Here is a 21,219-nt window from a genome sequence, read left to right on the forward strand (position 1 = left end):
CAAGGTATCATATTTGTCTTTCCCTTTCTTTTTTTTATCCAAATCGTGAATGTTTTCCCTTTTCGGAGACTCATAAATCGGCATTTCTTTCACATATATATTTATAATCCAGAGGTGCATTCCTGCGGGAGAGGCATTCCTTGCTCCTTGCGCTTCGTGTTAAAATGTTGATGACTAACGCACGTTTTTATAATCGCATATACGTGAGGCAATATTATGTTTGCCTATCTTGATCAAGTCTTATTTTTTTTTCTTTACTTTATCTTATTTTGCAAGGCACTGTAGGATTGGAAGTGACACAAACACACACACACACACACACACACACACACACACACACACACACACACACACACACACACACACACACACACACACCACCACCACCACCACCACCACCACGACCTGTGCCTATTTTTACCGCAAAGCTACGAGGCGGATTTTCATCTTACACTCTTGTCAAAAGTTAAAAGGAAGAAAATGAAAATATTTACTGAATCCGAGAGAAGCTTAACTCCTGTCATTAATCCGATGGTGCTGAGAGAGAGAGAAAGAGAGAGGGAGAGGGAGAGAATGTGAAGGTTGTATTTATGTAAGAGAGAGAGAGGGAGGAAAAAAAGAGAGAGAAAGAGAGACAGGTCAGAGGAAGAGGTGAAGGCTGTGAGAGAATTGTTTATTATTTGTCTATTAGTAGATATTGTCGAGAGAGAGAGAGAGAGAGAGAGAGAGAGAGAGAGAGAGAGAGAGAGAGAGAGAGAGAGAGAGAGAGAGAGAGAGAGAGAGAGAGAGAGAGAGAGAGAGAGAGAGAGTGTGTGTGTGTGTGTGTGTGTGTGTGTGTGTGTGTGTGTGTGTGTGTGTGTGTGTGTGTGTGTGTGTGTGTGTGGAGGAGGGGGGGGCGGTGAGGAAGGGAATGCAGCGGTAGGGGAAGATCAGATTCAGATCCGGGAAACCACTAAGATTTGACGCTTTCACCTCATCGCCGCCTACGCCAAGCCACGTGATGCGCCAGCCTACCCAACACCCACCCGCCCGCCCGCCAAAACTCGCCGAGGAGGAACAAGAAGAAGAAGAAGAAGAAGAAGAAGAAGAAGATGTGCCCGCCTATCCAACACACAGCCACTAAAACTCGCCAAGGAAGAAGAAAAAGAAAAAGAAGGGAAAGGAGAAGAGGAGGAAAAGTATAATAATAATAATAATAATAATAATAATAATAATAATAATAATAATAATGATAAAAAGAAGACGAAGAAGGAAAGAAAAAAGAAAAAAAAAAAGAAAGATAAAGAAAAGAAACGATTAAAACAATAATAATAATAATAATAATAATAATAATAATAATAATAATAATAATAATAATAATAATAATAATAATAATAATAATAATAAGAAGAAGAAGAAGAAGAAGAAGAAGACGAATAATAATAATAATAATAATAATAATAATAATAATAATAATAATAATAGTAATAATAAGAGGAAGAGGAAAAAGAGGACGAAGAAGGAAAGAAAAAAAAAAAAAGAAAAAGAAAAGAAAAATCAATAAAAGAAGAAAAAAAGAAAAAAATCAAGAAAAAGAAAAAGAAGAAGAAGAACAACAACAACAACAAAAAAACAACAACAACAACAATAAGAAGACGATGAAAAAAAAAAAAACCTGTTTAATTCCACTCTCGTCTCATCCTTCACCTCACCTTCGCCTGACCTAATTATATCTTTACCTCATCCCTACCTAACCTAACCTAACCTAACCCAAACTACCTCACAATCTAATCTAACCAAATCAAAGTTAATCTAATCTAACTATCCTCAACTTAAGTTCACCTAACCTATCAAAATATAACTTACGTAACTTTGCCAAATACAAACTCACTTCATAGTACCCGCCTAACCTACCTTAACTTGATCTAACCTAACCTAACACAAACTAAACAAAACTGAGCTAAGAATTAACAAGAGAGAGCCAACTGAACCCAACCTAACCCAACCAAACGTAACTTAATCTGTCCTTTCCGTCTCTTGTACCTTGTCTATTTAAACCTTCCCAGCGCTAACCTACCACCATCCTCACTCTTTTCGTGACTACAGCCTCACTCACCACAAAAGAAAATCACGTTAACTTAATCTGTCCTTCCCTCCTCCCGTACCCTGTCTAGCTAAATTTTCCCAGACATAACCTTCCCAACCGTTGCCATTGCTAACCTACCACCATATATTCATGACTACTCTCACTCACCCCACAAAAACACTACCGTAGCTTCATCTGTCTTTCCCTCGTCCCGTACCCTGACTAGCTAAAATCTTCCAAGCCATAACCTTCCCAAACGTCTCCATTGCTAACCTACCACCATCTATTCATGACTACACACTCACTTACCAAACAAGAGCAATACCTTAGCTTCATCTGTCCTTCCCTCGTCCCGTACCCTGACTAGCTAAAATCTTCCAAGCCATAACCTTCCCAAACGTCTCCATTGCTAACCTACCACCATCTATTCATGACTACACACTCACTTACCAAACAAGAGCAATACCTTAGCTTCATCTGTCCTTCCCTCGTCCCGTACCCTGACTAGCTAAAATCTTTCAAGCCATAACTTTCCCCGCCCTCTTCATGACTACACCCTCACTCGCCACGTAAGGAAACACACACCAACGCACATCTTACCCACCACTGTGATAACCTACACACAATCTAATCTCGAGATATGTAAGATAGCAAAGATGAAGGCTCCTCTCCCTCTAACTTGAATCCATCCATGTCATTCTTTACTCTTTCTAGACACATCTTGTCCCGCATCACACCACGCCCCATGCCACACGCCCTGCCACGCCCTCTTCTTTCTCCCGTTGCAGCATCGAAACATCAGCGTCATTTGCCATCATTGAACATAACAAGGGCATGGCATATGGGAGAGAGAGAGAGAGAGAGAGAGAGAGAGAGAGAGAGAGAGAGAGAGAGAGAGAGAGAGAGAGAGAGATAGTGGCAGCGAGGGAGGAACGTAGTGCCAGGTAACTTAACACCAATAGAGTGCCAGCGGATGCCATCTCTCTCTCTCTCTCTCTCTCTCTCTCACACACACACACACATACACAAACACTCATTCACATTCATCCGTAGCAGAAAGAAAAAAAAGAGAAAAAAAAAAGAAAAGCACAGGGCACAGTGAACGCCACATAATATACAGAAGCACCTCGTCTTTCATCTGACAACACTAAAGACTCCACCGTGAATCGCATCAAGAGATCTTCCTCCTTACTAATTAACTCGCTCTCTCTCTCTCTCTCTCTCTCTCTCTCTCTCTCCGTGAATGAAGACGCGCGGTGGGACACTCAGCAGGCGGGTGAGTCATGAGTGGGTGGTTGTTGATTTTACGTACGTAGGTGAAGTTAGAAAAGACTTATAAATAAAAGAAAATGAGATGGAAAACACTGCTCTGGTACATACTGTTGTTGGGGAGGGAGAGAGGGGGGATGGGGGAGAGAGAGAGAGAGAGAGAGAGAGAGAGAGAGAGAGAGAGAGAGAGAGAGAGAGAGAGAGAGAGAGAGATTATCATGCTTAAGTAACGATGGATGAGCCACAAACGATCTGTAAACACACAAACAAATATAATATGATGGATGGTGCTTTCCCTCACGGCTGCTGTGGCCTTGAAATCTCTCTCTCTCTCTCTCTCTCTCTCTCTCTCTCTCTCTCTCTCTCTCAAGGTGAACACACACGCGATCAGTCAAGTGCTCTGTGTGAATGTGTGTGTGTGTGTGTGTGTGTGTGTGTGTGTGTGTGTGTGTGTGTGTGTGTGTGTGTGTGTGTGTGTGTGTGTGTGTGTGTGTGTGTGTGTGTGTGTGTGTGTGTGTATATATATATGTGTGTATATATATGTGTATATATGTGTATATATATATATATATATATATATATATATATATATATATATATATATATATATATATATATATATATATATATATATATATATATATATATATATATATATATATATATATATATATATATATATATATATATATATATATATATATATATATATATAAGAACATAAGAAAAGAGGGAAGCTGCAAGAGGACACCGGGCCTACACGAGGCCATTCCTTGTGTGTTTAAGCTATCTGATTCCATCTATCATTCCCATCCATGAAATTATCTAACCTTCTTTCAAAGCTCCTTATTGACTCAGCCCTGACTACATGACAACCGAGTTCGTTCCACTCATCAACCACTATTTGAAAACCAGTTTCTTTCCATTTCTTTCCTAAATTAGATTTTTTCAAGTTTAAACCCATTATATATATATATATATATATATATATATATATATATATATATATATATATATATATATATATATATATATATATATATATATATATATATTATATTATATTATATTATATTTTCTTTTATTTTCACTTTCATTCTTTTACTTCTATTTTTCCTTTTTTCTGCCGCTTGTCGCAGTTGCTTTAATGTCTTTACTTTTCCTCTCTCTTCTTAAGCCTTTTTCACTACATTTTTTTCCCGAAACAATGATTCTCTTGATGAGATACCTAGGGTACCTAGGTCGTTACGTTGGCAGACTTTATAATGGAGGAAATTACTCTGATTAAGGTCGTACTACATAATTCTCACTAACTCTTCACCTTCACAATTTCTTCTTAAGACTGGTTACATGATAAACAACATTAATTCAGTTCAGGTCAGATCAGAGTGGGTTGGGTCAGGTTACACTGGGAAGAGTTACCAGTACAGACACAGAACCGAGTGAAATATTCCTGGATGAGTGTTTGAGACTACGTCGTACTTAGGGAAAACCTTTAATACTCCATACGAGAGAGAGAGAGAGAGAGAGGGACTATTTAGTATTTCCAAAAAGGTCACGACGAGGATCGGTCAAATTCTTCATGCATACTTTTTTTTCCCCACGGTCCCAACTTTAAACATGACCCAAAAACATAAAGACACCCTCGAAAACCTCAATGATTTCCACTACAGCTGGAAAAAGAAACAGTCGGAGATCTAACGACGACATGTTTTGACAGAACTGTTCCATCCATTACTGAACACTCCCTTAAAATTGAAACCTCCCTCCAAAAGACAAACATTTCCAATATACGCAATTCCCGGCTCACAACTCGTACTCAACACCTTCTTTCACGCTCCCCGTCACCATAACTTTCCGCCGCGTCCACTGTCCGCCTGGCACTGCCCTAGCTGACTTCCCTCTCTTTCTGGCACCTCCGGGAGTGTTTCGGGGAATCCCAGTTTGAAGTGCCAAAGTGAGCTGCAATCAAGCCCAGGTTCTCTTCCCTTACCATTGCCTCCGCCTCTTTATTTTGATTAATTATATAAACAAATAACTACACCATCAATCCTTCGCCCTCTCTCTCCGCCTATTGACGTTTCTATTTTCAACTTTGCATGCTCCAGAATGTGTGTGTGTGTGTGTGTGTGTGTGTGTGTGTGTGTGTGTGTGTGTGTGTGTGTGTGTGTGTGTGTGTGAGAGAGAGAGAGAGAGAGAGAGAGAGAGAGAGAGAGAGAGAGAGAGAGAGAGAGAGAGAGAGAGAGAGAGAGAGAGAGAGAGAGAGAGAGAGAGAGAGAGAGAGAGAGAGAGAGAGAGAGAGAGAGAGAGAGAGAGAGACTTATAGAATTACCAGCGTCCCGGAAGTTCGCATTTTCCTAGCCCCTCAGTGGCACGTCGGGCAGTTCAGACCACAAACACGTCAGCAACACGTCAGCAGCACGTCAACAGCCAGCAAAACGGTTCGTCCTCCTTCCCCACGCCAATAAACCCCCATAGTAAAGATGAGGGAGAGGCGCGCCCTGTGTTATGCCTTAAGGAGTGAGTACAGGCCGCGTGGGGGATGCTGGGTGATGGGTGACGGGCAGCGGGCAGTGGCAGTGTCCCTGAGTCACCTGTTTCATCACTGCGAGCCACGCAATGTTGGCCTTGTTCCTTGTGGGTAATCACACTGGCTACTTTTTTTTCCTTACTCTATCTGGCACCGGCCCGTCCTGGCACCTTAACTCGAGCCCTGATTTGTTGAAGCAAGGCCCGTCATGACCGCATCACGCGTCATGCTGCCCTTGAGTACACCACGCGGGCCGCCTTGCCGCGTTGTATGGTGATGACCCCTGCCACCTGCTGCTGCTGCTGCTGCTGTTTGTGCATGTGCTATTTAGGGGTACGCAGCGTAGACATTGAGTCAAGCCTGTAAACTTCGCCATCACTGCAAATCAGCGTCGCACACCTCATCTCCAGCTCCGAGTGCCTTGTAAGATGGGACGCCTCTCAGGATGAGGGGAGAGGGATCGTACTTGTCATAAGGTTACTTCTAGGTCACTGATACCATGTCTCCGTCGCCTCAACAATTACGCAAGGTATATCGACTTGTCTTCACATAAAACAAGAGTTTATATAATGCTTGACCGACCCTCTTGGTCCATCGCTCGCCATAAAGGACACTAAGCATAAATCTCAAACGTACCTTCGAATAATTTACTGTCAACATTTACTTACGAAACTGGTACTAAAATTGTATCAGAGCTTTCTTGTGCATATACATCGCTTTTCTTTTTTCTTTTTACTTTTAATCTGTTTACTATCCGATGTTCCCAACACTTGCACAAAAGGTGGCCAATCCGGTAGTCCGTCGAGAGAAAGAAAACAACTGCATCTTTCATTGTATTTACAAAAATATGACTGAACTCCGTGAACCCTTCGCACCCCCGCGTGACGCACCGACATGCTGGGGGCGCCACCCACGGCTGGCAGGAGTTTTACCACAGCTGGTGCTCGCTGCGGCTTTATGTGTGCGATAACTCAACGCATGACTCCATCAGGGGACAAAACTTAACCAAAAGTTAGACTAATGAAGCGATCTCAAGCATCATATACTTAGGCGTCTTCAAATAATTAATCAACTTACATACCGCCGAGAAAACTTGTCATGAAGTATTGAACAGAGTGTAAATAACTTCACACGTCTTTCAAGGGCAAGGGGAAGAGAGCCAAGAGAACATCACTAGCGCTGTCGAAGGAATGATTTAGCGTACGAGCACACAGTTGAGTGAAAGCTTTGGTGAAAGTTTGGCAGCGGTCAGAGAAGCCACAGACCCACGGTAGTGCTAATACCCTCAGGCTTCATTTTTTTTCTCTCTCTCCACGAACTGCCTGGATTCCACCGAGATGGGAGGCGCTAAAGTAATGTTATGTATTCAACTATAGCAGATATGTGTTAAGAGAAACGTTTAACACACACATACATTCTCTCTCTCTCTCTCTCTCTCTCTCTCTCTCTCTCTCTCTCTCTCTCTCTCTCTCTCTCTCTCTCTCTCTCCTTCCCTCCCCACTTCCCCTCCTCCTTTCCTCCCCCCACCCTCCTCCATCCCTCTCTCTCTCTCTCTCTCTCTCTCTCAACGCCAGGAAACAAACTTGCCACATGTAAAAAAGAAGAAAAAAAAAAAATCTAAGTAATGTTTGAATGTCGCATTGTGAGTGACAATTCTATTATTAGACACTTGAGCTTCCGTGTGTGTGTGTGTGTGTGTGTGTGTGTGTGTGTGTGTGTGTGTGTGTGTGGTGCCTAACGTGCAGACTTACCTTTAAGATCAAAACAGGGTGGAGAGAGAAAAAAAAAAAAAAAAATCGGCAGGGCTCAGCTGATTAAGAATAAACATCACCCCACTTGATAATTAGTACGGAAGGTATTTTGATAACAACACCTATAGACTCAATAATACATAGAAAATACAAAAATTCACTCATATACCTGAAATTTCCATCGCATGGCATTCACCTTGATATAAAATGAAACTTTATTTACGAGTTTATGAGAGAGAGAGAGAGAGAGAGAGAGAGAGAGAGAGAGAGAGAGAGAGAGAGAGAGAGAGAGAGAGAGAGAGAGAGATCAGTAATAGAGGTCACTACCCTTCCACTAAGTCCAGTCAGAGGTCACAATAAGACACATGATTTTCCATTCAAGTGAACACAGCTGAAAATTTTGAGTGGAAGTCGAGATGATGAAGTTCTTGTCTTAACCTACGTGCACCTACTCACCACCAGGAGGCGTGCACCAATCCCGCGCCGTGGTGGTGGTGGTGGTGGTGGTGGTGATGTGGTTATGATTAGGGATGAAGGGAAAGGAATTAAGGAGAGAGACGATACATTACTACTCCTGCTCTCTCTCTCTCTCTCTCTCTCTCTCTCTCTCTCTCTCTCTCTCTCTCTCTCTCTCTCTCTCAGACATAGCCGTTAAAAATCTACTAGACAATTACTACATGACACAGACAAGTTCAATACGTGTGGTGGTTTGCGTCCACAACACCACCAGCAGGTTCACGTCTATGAGGAGGAGGAGGAGGAGGAGGAGGAGGAGGAGGAGGAGGAGGAGGAGGTACAAGGTTGTTATGTCTTCGGCAACACTCAGTTCGTCAGAAAATATTTATCTAACAATTTTTTTTCCAATTGAGGTAGGAAAAGTTTTGTCTGGAAACTCTGTTATGACTGGAAAGACAAACAGACTGCCAGCCAACCAGCAATACATGACGTCATTTCAGAACTTTACTCTTGAAGCACTGAGAACACATAAAACATGAGCATAACACTTTTAACAAGCTAAAAAAAAAAAGAGGTCGACATAAGAATATTTAGAGAAATTATTACGCTTGATTTTCTTCCTTTTCTTTTTATTTACCTATTCATTCATTTATTTTCTTCTCTTTAGCATGGCAACTTTATCAAGGAAAAAAATCAACTTAAGAAGAATATCTGGAGAAATGCTTATACTTGATTGACCCTTTCTTTTCTTTTATTCATCTATTTATTTACTTTTTATTTTTTTTACCCATGAAATCCAAACTTAACAAAATATCAACCCTTTCACTTCTGGATTTTACATTAATCACCTGAAACTGTCCATTTACAAGCAACAGTTTCTCAGGTTGCTTCTGTATCACACACACACATTTAACCTAATCTTTCATATTTCTGTGTATCTCTGCATTACTTTCACAGAGATTTGACAATTAACAACGGACAACCAGATCAATCAAATGGCTAAGATTATTGTCTATGCTGTAATATTTATCAATTCCACTTTACCTTTACGTCCAAGCGATTAACTGATGCAGCTTTTGTAATATTTCATGCTGGCGTAACGAATTTAGGTAAGAATGGCACGGTAAAAATGGCTCAGGTAAAAATGGCACGGTAAAAATGGCACAGGTAAAAATAACAACAGGTAAAAATGGCACAATGTAAAAAGTAGGAAAAAATGGCACAGCTACAAAGTTTTATTGAGGTAAAGGTCATTTAGAAACATTGAACGTTCAAACACAAGAACAATTTTTTTTTACATCAAACCTTAAAACAATGAAGCTTAAAATCTTATGTTGTTAAACTTTAAAAAATAAAAGCTTAGAATCTTATGTTGTGACCAAGTCCATGCAACACTTGATCAAGGTTTTTTCTTCCTTCTATGTAATCTTTGCACAGATTTTTGAGACGTTGTTGTAGATCAACATATATCTTTTTTGTTTTCTTTTTGGGTGGTTCACCAACTGAGTCCTTTGCAATAACAGCACTCACAGCTGCCTCTTCCTGTTGGATCACCCGTATAAGTTTCCAAATAGACGGGTGCTGGTAGCCAACAAGATGGTAAAATTTGTTTTTCCATCCTTCACATAGGTTGTTGGTCCTGGGACAGTCATTCAAGGTAGCTTCATGTATGTTCCAAAGTTCAGGAGGAAATCTTGGTGGAATACGCCGCTGCTGGTGGCGTCTTCTTTGAACATATGTACCAGAAACATATGTTTGGTCAAAGTACTCTAACAGGGGAGCTGCCTCTTCAGTACATCTATCCTTCAGTAGCTGTATTCCCGCTGTAACATCTTCAACTGGTAGAAATGCCAGTGAGCCTATCTGTCCACAGAACTGACGAAAATCCTCACTGTCTATGTAGTGAGTGGTCAGACCAAAGTCCTGTATTTTTCGCCAGGTACTTTGAGTTAGGTGATAGAAGCAGCCTTGTGTGTGTCTTTCCGGCCCAAAAATATTGCTAATGGCTTGGATGACCGGCTGCTCGAAGTCAACAATTATGGTTGTTGGGTCTGGGTAGAGTTCAATCTCATGACAGTGATCCATCACTGCTTGTAAGAATGTTTCATAGGTATGTTGTGTTTTGTTCTGCAGGCAAGCAAAAATAGTAGAAACTGCAGTATTTCCGATTGGAACCCTTATGACATAAAGCTGTAGAAAGCCTTGTGGAGCCATTTCATAGTTGCCATCCATCAGCCATGTATCAGCCGAAGCAAGTAGACTCAACGATTCATCAGAACCAAAAGCAATGATACGTTTCTCAGTGTCTGGGCCATTGTCGAAAAACAGGAAAGGCTTTGGTTCTGGAACTGCAGTAGTTGTCCATTCCCCAGTAAGTTTCAGATCCCTAAGGCTTTCTGGTGCTGGTGGAAAGAGTTTTGACCTTTGGTTGTGCAAAGTTCTCTTTATGATGTCTTCACTTGGTAGTGCTGCCTTTGCTTCAGCTGATAAGTCATGCAGGTTATTGTTGTAAATCTGGCTAGGTTTATTTTCTGTTTCAGCTGCTTTTCTCTTCATGTTCGTAATACATTTTGTTGCTGAGATGGCTGCATGATCAGGAGCGTGGTTGTGTTCATTTGCTGGTACAGGATCAGTCATATTAAGGCTAGTGGTCATGGTGCCTTTACAAAAAGATGTTCTCTTAACACATCTCCATCTGATAGTAGTTGATCTTGTAATCTGTTTTGTGTACATATATCCTTGGAAGCAGATCTTCTCTTTTCCTTTATTGCTCTGTATAACTTCCATGATTAAAAATTTGGTAGAGCCACTGAGATCTGAGATGTGTTCTTGACTGCTTCTACAACTTGTCTGTGGCTGTGTAGTGTGAAATACATAAAGTAAACAATGAACTTGCTTCGAGACAAATTCGTGAAACACTAATGCTTCGAGTATCGAAATATGGTTTGAGTTAAACTCACTAACTCAAGAATTCAAGAAGCTCAAAGAAACATACATATTTTCTCAAAATTCTGACTTCAATTATAATTTTGTGCCATTTTTTCCTACTTTTTACATTGTGGCATTTTTACCTGTGCCATTTTTACCAGTGACATTTTTACCTGTGCCATTTTTACCAGTGACATTTTTACCGTTCACCGGCGTAACACAACTGTCATGGAAGGGAAGTGTAGTAAAGGAGCGCCCACATAAATCGGTATCATCTGCTCGTTGATTAGCTATTTTATATATACTTTTGGAGGTCTGAGTGCAACGGAATGAGGAGGAGGAGGAGGAGGAGGAGGAGGAGGAGGAGGAGGAGGAGGAGAACGTCAAAAAAATAAAACGGAATCTCAAAGTCAAGGAAATGGGAATGGAAAAAGCATGTTAGGAGGAGGAGGAGGAGGAGGAGGAGGAGGAGGAGGAGGAGGAGGAGGAGGAGGAGGAGGAGGAGGAGGAGGAGGAGGAGGAGGAGGAGGAGGAGGAGGAGGAGGAGGAGGAGGAGGAGGAGGAGGAGGAGGAGGAGGAGGAGGAGGAGGAGGAGGAGAAATGCAGGAAAGAGAACATGAATAAGGAAGGAGGAGAGAAGCATTATCAAGGTCAAACAGTTGGCAATGGAGTAAAAAGATAAGGCAAAGAAGAAGAAGAAGAAGAAGAAGAAGAAGAAGAAGAAGAAGAAGAAGAAGAAGAAGAAGAAGAAGAAGAAGAAGAAGAAGAAGAAGAAGAAGAAGAAGAAGAAGAAGAAGAGGGAAGAGGTGGAGGAGGTGGAGGAGGAGGAGGAGGAGGAGGAGGAGGAGGAGGAGGAGGAGGAGGAGGAGGAGGAGGAGAACTATAACAAAGAAAGAGAGGACTAAGACGAGGAAGACAGCGAAGACGAGGAGATTGCCAAGAGGGAACAGCGTCATTAAGTAAAAGAGAAGCTGAAAGTGAAGGGAAGCGATGAGGCAAAGACACAAAAGGGCGGGTCAGTCTGGGTTACCTGCGGCGTCCTCGTCGTGAGCTCCTCCTAGAACACAGAAGTCACCGTCAGGCAGTCAACACACAAACCTCGGCGAAAAAACAAGTGAATATCATCGGTGAAAATAAATAAGATGAAGTTACACGCTGTTACAAGTGAAAAAGAAGCTTCAAGCCGAAAATAAATGGTAAATGAAACTCCAACATTTAAGTTTTAGGCACCGTAAGAATTAAAGAACAAATGATATAGGAAACAAAATGGCGTGGTAAAATAAACAAAGAGAGAGAGAGAGAGAGAGGTGACGTTACATTAAATACAAGCTTTAAGCCATAAAAATAAAGGAACTCTCAATATATGAAAACCAAGCCACGTTAAAATAACCAAAACACTAACAACTGAAATTTGAAAAAAAGAGCAATTGAACATTAAAAACCGAATGAATTAAACCTGTCTCAATAAAAAAGACTTGAAAAAATACACGTTTGGCAAAATGAAATAAAAATATACATGAAAAGTTATTCCTCTGTAAATAAAATAAGCTTCAGGTAAGTAAAATAATCAAGAGGCAAATGAATAATAATGAGTAAAAGCGAGGATCTTGGTGGAAAAGCTGCCGGACGGACGTGTTAATAATTGAAGGTTGCAAGCGAGAGAGCAAGTTACTGAATGTTGAGGAGGCAAGGACGGCGAGGTCATGTCTGGGTCTGTCTGTCCGTGTCTGTGTCGTGCTGAAAAGTAAAATGAGTAGGTGCTTGGCAGACTGAATAAGTGATTGGTGTTTGGGATGAGTTGGTGACTGGCTGCTTGGGAGACTAAGTGGCTGATTGGTGACTGACTGCTTTGTAAACTTTGACTGCTTGGGAGACTAAGTGGCTGATTGGTGTCTGGGATGAGTTGGTGACTGACTGCTTGGGAGGCTAAGTGGCTGATTGGTGACTGACTGTTTGGGAGACTAAGTGGCTGATTGGTGTCTGGGATGATCTGGTGACTGGCTGCTTGGGAGACTTAGTGACTGATTGATCTATAAAATACTTCACTGAATGACTGACTGAACGACTGTTTGAGTGAGTTACAATCTAGTGTAAAAAAAAAAAAAAATTAGTGGATATTTGGAGAGCTAAGTGAGTGACCGACTTCAAAATTGACTGATTAACTACAAAAACACTAACTCAATGAATGACTGTTCGGTTGATTTACAAAACAGGCTTACTGAAGGACTCAATAGCTGCCTCATCACGTAACTAGTAAGTAATTAATTGCATAAATGGCTGATTGACTATAATTCAACTAACTGACAGACTGACTTGTTTATCTACCACCAGAAAGAAAACACTATTAGCAATATGAGACCAACACCTCTGCGGGGCTTATTCTAATTGCATTTGTTGTTAGTCCTTACCCAGTTTTCCCTTTCACATAAAAAAAAAATATGATAGACTGGTTGACTAACAGACAATGAATGAATGACAATTTGTAATGACTAACAGACAGATACACTGAATGACCAACTGACTCACCTGACCGACTCACTGATTAACCAACTAACTACCTAACTGACCAAATGAATTACAACCAGTGACTGAATGACTGACTGACTGATCCACCAACAAATTGACTGACTAACTGATCAAATGAATTACAAACGTGACTGAATGACTGACTGACTGACTCACCAAGAAAATGACTGACTAACTGGCCAAATGAACTACAACCAGTGACTGAATAACTGAATGACTGACAGGATGATCACTAAAGTAAACCAGTCCGTGCGTGTGTTGCAATCACTCACTCTCTAATCAGATGACGGCCATGATGCGATCACCGTTATTTGAGCCAATGCCGTACTAACTTCACGCGCCGCCTCTCTGAGCAGGAAATAACCTAATGACCACCACCATCACCACCACTACTTGCATGGGAATCATATGTCAATTAATTAAGTGAGAGAGAGAGAGAGAGAGAGAGAGAGAGAGAGAGAGAGAGAGAGAGAGAGAGAGAGAGAGAGAGAGAGAGAGAGAGAGAGAGAGAGAGAGAGAGAGAGAGAGAGAGAGAGAGAGAGAGAGAGAGAGAGAGAGAGAGAGAGAGAATTTTATAATAATTTGAATATAAATGTATCACGGCAAATCACGCGGGAATTTATTGGTTCAGCCACTAAAGAGTATAACGAATGAAATTACTAGTAGATCAATACAAAAGGAACGTCACAACCTCACTAATGATTGATAACACGTGGGCGCGAGTCAGTGAAAATGCCAGTCATATTATTTAATTGTCCTACACCGAAAAGAATAACAATAACAGATAGAAAATAATGATAATAACGTCTGCATACATCTTTGAATCTACACGTGACTGAATAACTAACAAATATCTTTTTTCAAAACATATTTCTAAAACAACATGCCAAAAGAAATACGACGTTAATTTTTCCCCATCGTCTTTTTTTTTTCTTGCCTATTTTGTCTACTATGATTCTTCTTCTTCTTCTTCTTCTTCTTCTTCTCCTCCTCCTCCTACCACTACTACTATTACTACATACAGAGTCAATTATGCAACATACAAGACCTAAACTCATTTAAGAGGGAAGGTTTCAAGACATTTATCCGATTCTTTTAGCCAACTCTCTATCGGGCCTGCTCGAGGACTGGCATCTAAGTGGGCCTTTTTTTTTTTTTTCCGTTTAATAGTTTTTGTTGTCCTTGACCAAATTTTCTCTTACATAAAAAAAAAAAAAGTTCGTTCGTTCTTAACCCCTTCTGTACCATGACGTGTTTTCATACTTATTCTGGTTACTATTTGGCGATTTCATACAGCTTCAGAAACTTATATAGGGGGTTAGAATAGTGAAGACTCTGTGCATTAATCTTCTCACCTTCGTAGACTCTTCCTAATGTGAATAAAATCGTCTAATCACACCCAAAACACGTAGTAAAAATGCATCCCACTGCTGAAGAGGTTAAGATATTCACAAGCCAAAATTTACATCACAGAGGAATAAATGAAACCTAAGCCGTCTAACTCTAACATTACTCCTACATAATTCAAGCGACAATGTTTGAGAGTATAGACACATGCAGCATAAAGGGAAAGGTGTGTGATGTACGACTGCCACTGCAATGTTCGGGGGAGGGGGGGAAGGTAAAGATGTACGACTGCTGGTATGGTGATGTGCTGTGTTTTCTCTCTCTCTCTCTCTCTCTCACACGACTCATGTTGTAACTTCTCTCCTTTCACCACAACTAAGAACATTAAGAAAAAATAATAAAATAATAATGTGGTGTGTATTGTGTACGAAAGTGATAGTGGTAGTGGTGGTGGTAGTGATGACATTGTATCACCACCACTGTAACTGCTACTCGTAATAGTGCCATCATCATTACCACCACACACACCACCAGTATACACCACCACACACACCACACACAACCAGCACCACATACGCTCTCTTGCTCTTCCTGCCTTGCTTTCTGCACACGCTCACGCCCACACGTCGCCGTATCTCCAGGCACAGGCGGAGGGAAAAAGTGGTTTGGGAGGGTTGCTTTTACCCGGATCATTATAATCTTAAGTAACTTTTTTGTTTAATTTCACTTACTTATTCACTCATTTATCTATTCTATTTATTATCTGCTATGAAGGTTCGATACAGGTTCTTTATATTCATTCTTTCGCATATCGTAGTTCAAAGTCAAACATGTGAAACAGAAGCTAATGGATATGGTGAAAAGGAAATTACAACACGAAATATAAGATTCAAGCATATACTATTACCATTACCATCGCCATCACCATTATTACCATCGCTATCAGTTGCACGGGAGTCTTGGGAGCGCGTTATATACAAGCGTTGCGAAATACAAGATTATTGCACATACTATTACCATTATCATTGCTATCATTATTATCATCGTTATCAGTTGCACAGGAGTTTTAGGAGCACGTTTTTATAGAAGTGTTGCCGCTCCTCCTCCGAAAGGCTCCCAGTCAGCCAGTCAGTCAGCAGCAGGCGAGGCGGAGGGAGGCCAGGAGGGGCAGGAATGCGGTCACCAGTGCAGGACTTTCTTCCGACGCAACGAGACGTAATGACCTTGCCCGTCCTCAAGAAAGAGATGCGTACTTAGATACACACTTCTATCGTCCTTCTTTCCTCGTGTGTGTGTGTGTGTGTGTGTGTGTGTATAACTAATGGGTGTGTTTTTAGCTCTCTTATTATTGATTTTATGCATTTATGGTTTTATTTAGACAAAATATTTTCGTTGTGATTTTTGCTCTTACTCACAATTTTAGTCAGATATTATGATAAATGCATTTTGTCAATAAACTACTGTGTGTGTGTGTGTGTGTGTGTGTGTGTTGTTAATGACTAGGAACGATTATTTCTGTCATCTCTCACGGCTTGAAATGTTATCAGCAGTGAGAACAATACCACTTGTTGGAGAGGTTGACAACAGGTAATACTACAATGTGACCTTATCGCAGCGTACTCCACTGTACTTCGGTCTTACTGATAACCATCGCCTTTATCGGTTATCGGAGCAAGTTAAGTACAAAAAAGAACGAATATAAAACATGACTTCGCATTCTAAAAAAAAGTCTGCGTAACAATTCAGAGGCTCTAGTCACTGGGATTTGAAAAAAACGTCATGACTAAATAAAGTAACCGTTTTTTCTATACCATGTGGGCTTTTCTGGGGAATTTATGGGCCAAAGGGGGTATCTTTTAGGGTACCTCCTATCTGAAGGCTCACCCGCTAGGGAACCGTTAACCCGAGTAAGGAAGCCCTACCTACTCTCGGGGAGTGGCCGAGATTCGAACCCGTATACGCTTGGAGACCCCTCGGACTGATAAAAGCCTAAAGAGAGAATGAAGCATATTAGAATAAAGTCCTCGATATTAAGACAAGCTACAGGCCGACCATCCAACCTTCCATGAACGAAGCTCACAGGTGATATGGGCTCAAACCGTAAAAAAGATGAGAGAGAGAGAGAGAGAGAGAGAGAGAGAGAGAGAGAGAGAGAGAGAGAGAGAGAGAGAGAGATATCCAATGCAAAACCGCAGAGCCTCGTAAATTGGCGTTTTAAAAATGTGCCAGGTATCCACACAGTAAGATATCCTTTTTAACACCACCTATCAATTTCAATCACAAAACAAGGAGACTCAGGAAATAACGGCTTCGATAAACATTTAACTTCCGCAATCGTGTTTCAGTCTCCGTGCTGCGAACCGATACATTCAAGGGTGGAACGTAAAAGTTAACCTGCTACACCCTACTTCCTCTCTGTTCTCCGTAATCTATCTATCGTGCTTAAGTCCTCTCCGATCTGCTGCCGGTCTTCATAACACCAGACCCGTGAAAGGCCACAAATAAAACGTGAGATTGTAGGGAAAAAAAAAAAAAAGAATAAAAATAGATAAATAAAAAAAAAAAAAATAGATAAAGGCGCATTCAATGACTTCTAATCATGACACTAACTCAACATTCACTCATTAAATTCATCATGCATCACATCACAAGGTACAAAGAACGTGGGGTCACCTGTATGGAGATGTACGAGTATGTCAGGCTGAGAATACACGGATGAATCTTGTAGGTGGAGGGTCGTGGAGGGGCAGAGGTGGAGTTAAAGTATTTCGGTCAGCGGACAGAGGGAGATGGAGGGAAGGGGAGTGAGGAATGGTCAGATGAAGGGATAAGGGTAACGGGGCAGGGGTGGCAGGGCGCAGCACCTCACCTGCGTGTATCCAGCGCATGGACCTCTTCTTGCGCTTCATGTACATGGACTGGCCGCGGCTCATCTTGTTGTTCTCATCCACCAGCGAGAAGGAGATGCGCTGCGCCAACTCCACCTGGTCGTCGATGGTCGGGTGGTCGGGCCGGTAGAAGGACGAGGACGCGAAGGCCTTTTCTGTAGGGAGGGTGAGGGAAGCGGCGTCAGTACAGTGCTACACCAACAGGGCGAGCTTATATGACACCAGCAGAGATTAAGAACTTCATGTTACATACTATTAATCTTCTACTTGGAAAAACAAATACACTTTGTTTAGACAATTGTGCAAACATGTATTATACTACTAAAAGAGGCTAAGTTTACTTTAATAATGATACAAGAGTGATCATTATTATCATAACTTAGGTTTTTACTGCAAGCAGAGCGTGAAAGCAAAATGCAAATGCAAGAACAAGAAGTATTAAAAAAATAAAAAAAAAGATTGCCTAGTGACACTGCACCGCCACTCACACGCCACTCATTCCCATACACGTGCACAGCAATGCTCGGCCACGGCCACACACAACACCCACTGTTAAAGGCCTTGTGTTCCCGCCTCCAGGGAACACAGGAACATATAACACAGACAGAACAGAAGCATCGTCTCACACATCTCCCAGCTACTACTACTACTACTACTACTACTACTATTACTACTACTACAATTATCATCACTGCCTCTTCTCTAGACACATACAGACAAATAAATGACCGCATACGAAACATTTTCATCAAGCACCAAGACAGATATACTCGCGGCCTGCAAGTCATGCCAATGCCAGCCTTCGTTTTCTCCCTTACTAGTATATATTCATTTTTACTGTTCCTTGATAAGCGTGCCTGGCCCTTCCCTCCTTCCAGGATAAGTAATCTTTGGTGAGACGAGAGGCGACTTATCTCCTTCAAGAAGCCTCACACAACATATGTAGCTACTGAATGGATGGGCGTGTCTGGCTTAATGAAGCGACATCTCCAAGTGTAAATCCAAATGGATCCAGAATAATGCTGTATATACATTATTTGTACCATCTCTTCATTTCAATAAATCTTTCATTGCGATGCGTCCATCACTGCACTTTGATCTATGCAATCGCGCCGCAGGAAATTTGGTGATCTGAGAGCATGGACTTTTGTATTTCTACCTCTGTTTGCCATAACATCGACAGCTGACCGTGTGGCCTAATGGATAAGGCGTCGGACTTCGGATCCGAAGATTGCAGGTTCGAGTCCTGTCACGGTCGAATGCCACGATGAAATTATTTTAAAATTTTGAGAGGATGTCACGACTGGCTTGCCTTCATACCATCGACGTGATGCAGGAAGACCTTACTCCTAATCAAAGGCAAGAAGAGTAGAATTAGTCTTGCTACAATTTTGCACACACCTGGCGCTCCCTGTGCCAGACAAGCATGTGTGGCTGCCAGCATGACGGCGCGGTATGCATTAAAGAGCATGAACTATGATGTGATGTGAAGGAGGCACCGCCTCTGCAGGTCTTGTTGTGGTGTGCGGACCCGCCTAACACAAGGAAACAGGAAGACGGAAGCGTGCACCTGAGGTGGGCATCTGGTGACGTCAGCCAGGTGAAACCAACACATCACACGCTGACAGTCACATGTAGCAACACACAAGGCGGTAAGTGACAAGTAACTACGAGAAAGTATGATGAACTGAATGTTGTTTTCATTTATTTCCGTGTTCGTATCATACCAACACGCCTCACCACCAGGCTCTTCCTCCAGCAGGCAGTCACATCACAAGCACTGGAATTATCAACGCCCTTCCCTTCCTCCATCCGCAGCGACAGAGAACAAACACCGATCCCCGACGCTCACGCCACAGGCTGGACATCAGAAATATCTACTATAGTACAACAACAGCAACAGCAACAACAACAACCACTATTACTACTACTACTACTACTGCTACTACTACTACTTCCGTCATTACCAGTTTTAGCTAACTTATCATTATTATTATTATTATCTTTATTATTATATATCATTATTATTATTATCATCATCAAACATTATAAATTTCAGCGCCATCGTCATCAAAAGCAGTAAAGCATACTGAGAAGCGTAATGACCATTAATATCACAATATCATAAATTGTGATAAACTATTATTATTTACATACAATATTATCATTCTAATTATATAACGATACTATAATAACAATAACTTATATTATCATTATTATCATTATCATATCATCATTATTGTGGAAGGCGATGAAGAAACACGGGCTGGAAGGCGAACACCGTTATTCCCGACTAGGCCAAAAACTAGACGGAAATAGTGTTCGCCTCGCCTACCAGCCCGTGTTTCCTTCATCACTTTCCTCCACTCGTCATAACGTTCCCATTATTACTATTATCATTATCATTGTTATTATCATCATTACTATCATAACCATCTAAAGTATTATTGTTACTACTGTATATGGTCATCACTACTACTGCGACTATCACACATACTCTCTACAAGAAAACAAACGGAAGACACCAAGAAGACAAAAGGGCCAAGAACACTGTCCGCCCACACGTGCAACCCACCTCCTGGACACACACACACACACACACACACACACACACACACACACACACACACACACACACACACACACACACACACACACACACACACACACACACATTATTCTCTCTCTCTCTCTCTCTCTCTCTCTCTCTCTCTCTCTCTCTCTCTCTCTCTCTCTCTCTCTCTCTTACTAGACGGACTTCTCTTAGGGGTGAGGTCGCCGGAGTCCGTGGCCGGAGTGAAGAGCCGCTCCAAGCTGATCTTCCTCTCGCCATCCTCGTTATCCTGCCGGGAGACAAGCACGGTCAGGAGGCGGCCAGTGGGATGCGTGTGGTGGTGGTGGTGGGGGAGGAGGAGAAGGAGGTGGAGTGGAGGAGAGGAGAGGAGGAGGAGGAGGAGGAGGAGGAGGAGGAGAGGAGGAGGAGGAGGAGGAGGAGGAGGAGGAGGAGGAGAGGGAGGGAGGGAGAGGGGAAGGGAGAAATGGTGGTGGTGGTGGTGGTATTTAGATAAGGGAAGAAGGGTATAGAAGTAATAATAATAATAATAATAATAATAATAATAATAATAATAATAATAATAATCATAATAGTAACAATAATAAAATAATAATAATAATAATAATAATAATAATAATAATAATAATAATAACACCAACAATAAAATCTTTATATACAAACTAATTTTTTAACACTGGATATAACATTCCTTAAAATAGTGAAAGGTCAAAATAAGGCAATCTGAGTCCGAGTAAGTCCTGTTAACTACAATGTGATTTACGTTGTCCTCTATCAGTACTTCCTTCAACTCTCTAAATCACCATAACTATATTTCAACCTTAGGGAAATGTTTTGGTGTAAGATTAAAACACAATTTCCAAAGACAACAATAACAACAACAATAA

General features: G+C 41.4%; 1 protein-coding gene and 1 non-coding gene across 14 annotated transcripts in view; one reads left to right on the forward strand and one right to left on the reverse strand.

Annotated features, from left to right (window-relative positions):
• LOC123519092 (titin-like) overlaps positions 1-21,219 on the reverse strand; it is a 148,153-nt gene that overhangs the window by 26,710 nt on the left and 100,224 nt on the right. For 10 of the 13 annotated variants that reach the window (XM_045280291.1, XM_045280300.1, XM_045280298.1 and 7 more), the window contains 3 exons: positions 20,510-20,603; positions 17,742-17,915; positions 12,030-12,056 (listed from right to left, as the gene is read on the reverse strand). In XM_045280291.1, the coding sequence (XP_045136226.1) occupies positions 12,030-12,056; positions 17,742-17,915; positions 20,510-20,603 (295 nt within the window). The remainder of the gene's footprint in view (positions 1-12,029; positions 12,057-17,741; positions 17,916-20,509; positions 20,604-21,219) is intronic. The other 3 variants (XM_045280293.1, XM_045280289.1, XM_045280288.1) reach the window with 2 other exon arrangements.
• Trnar-ucg lies at positions 18,946-19,018 on the forward strand. The gene has a single exon. It is a non-coding gene; the product is annotated as a tRNA-Arg (tRNA).

Source organism: Portunus trituberculatus, chromosome 44 (genome assembly GCF_017591435.1).
Source record: "Portunus trituberculatus isolate SZX2019 chromosome 44, ASM1759143v1, whole genome shotgun sequence".
NCBI lineage: Eukaryota > Metazoa > Arthropoda > Malacostraca > Decapoda > Portunidae > Portunus > Portunus trituberculatus.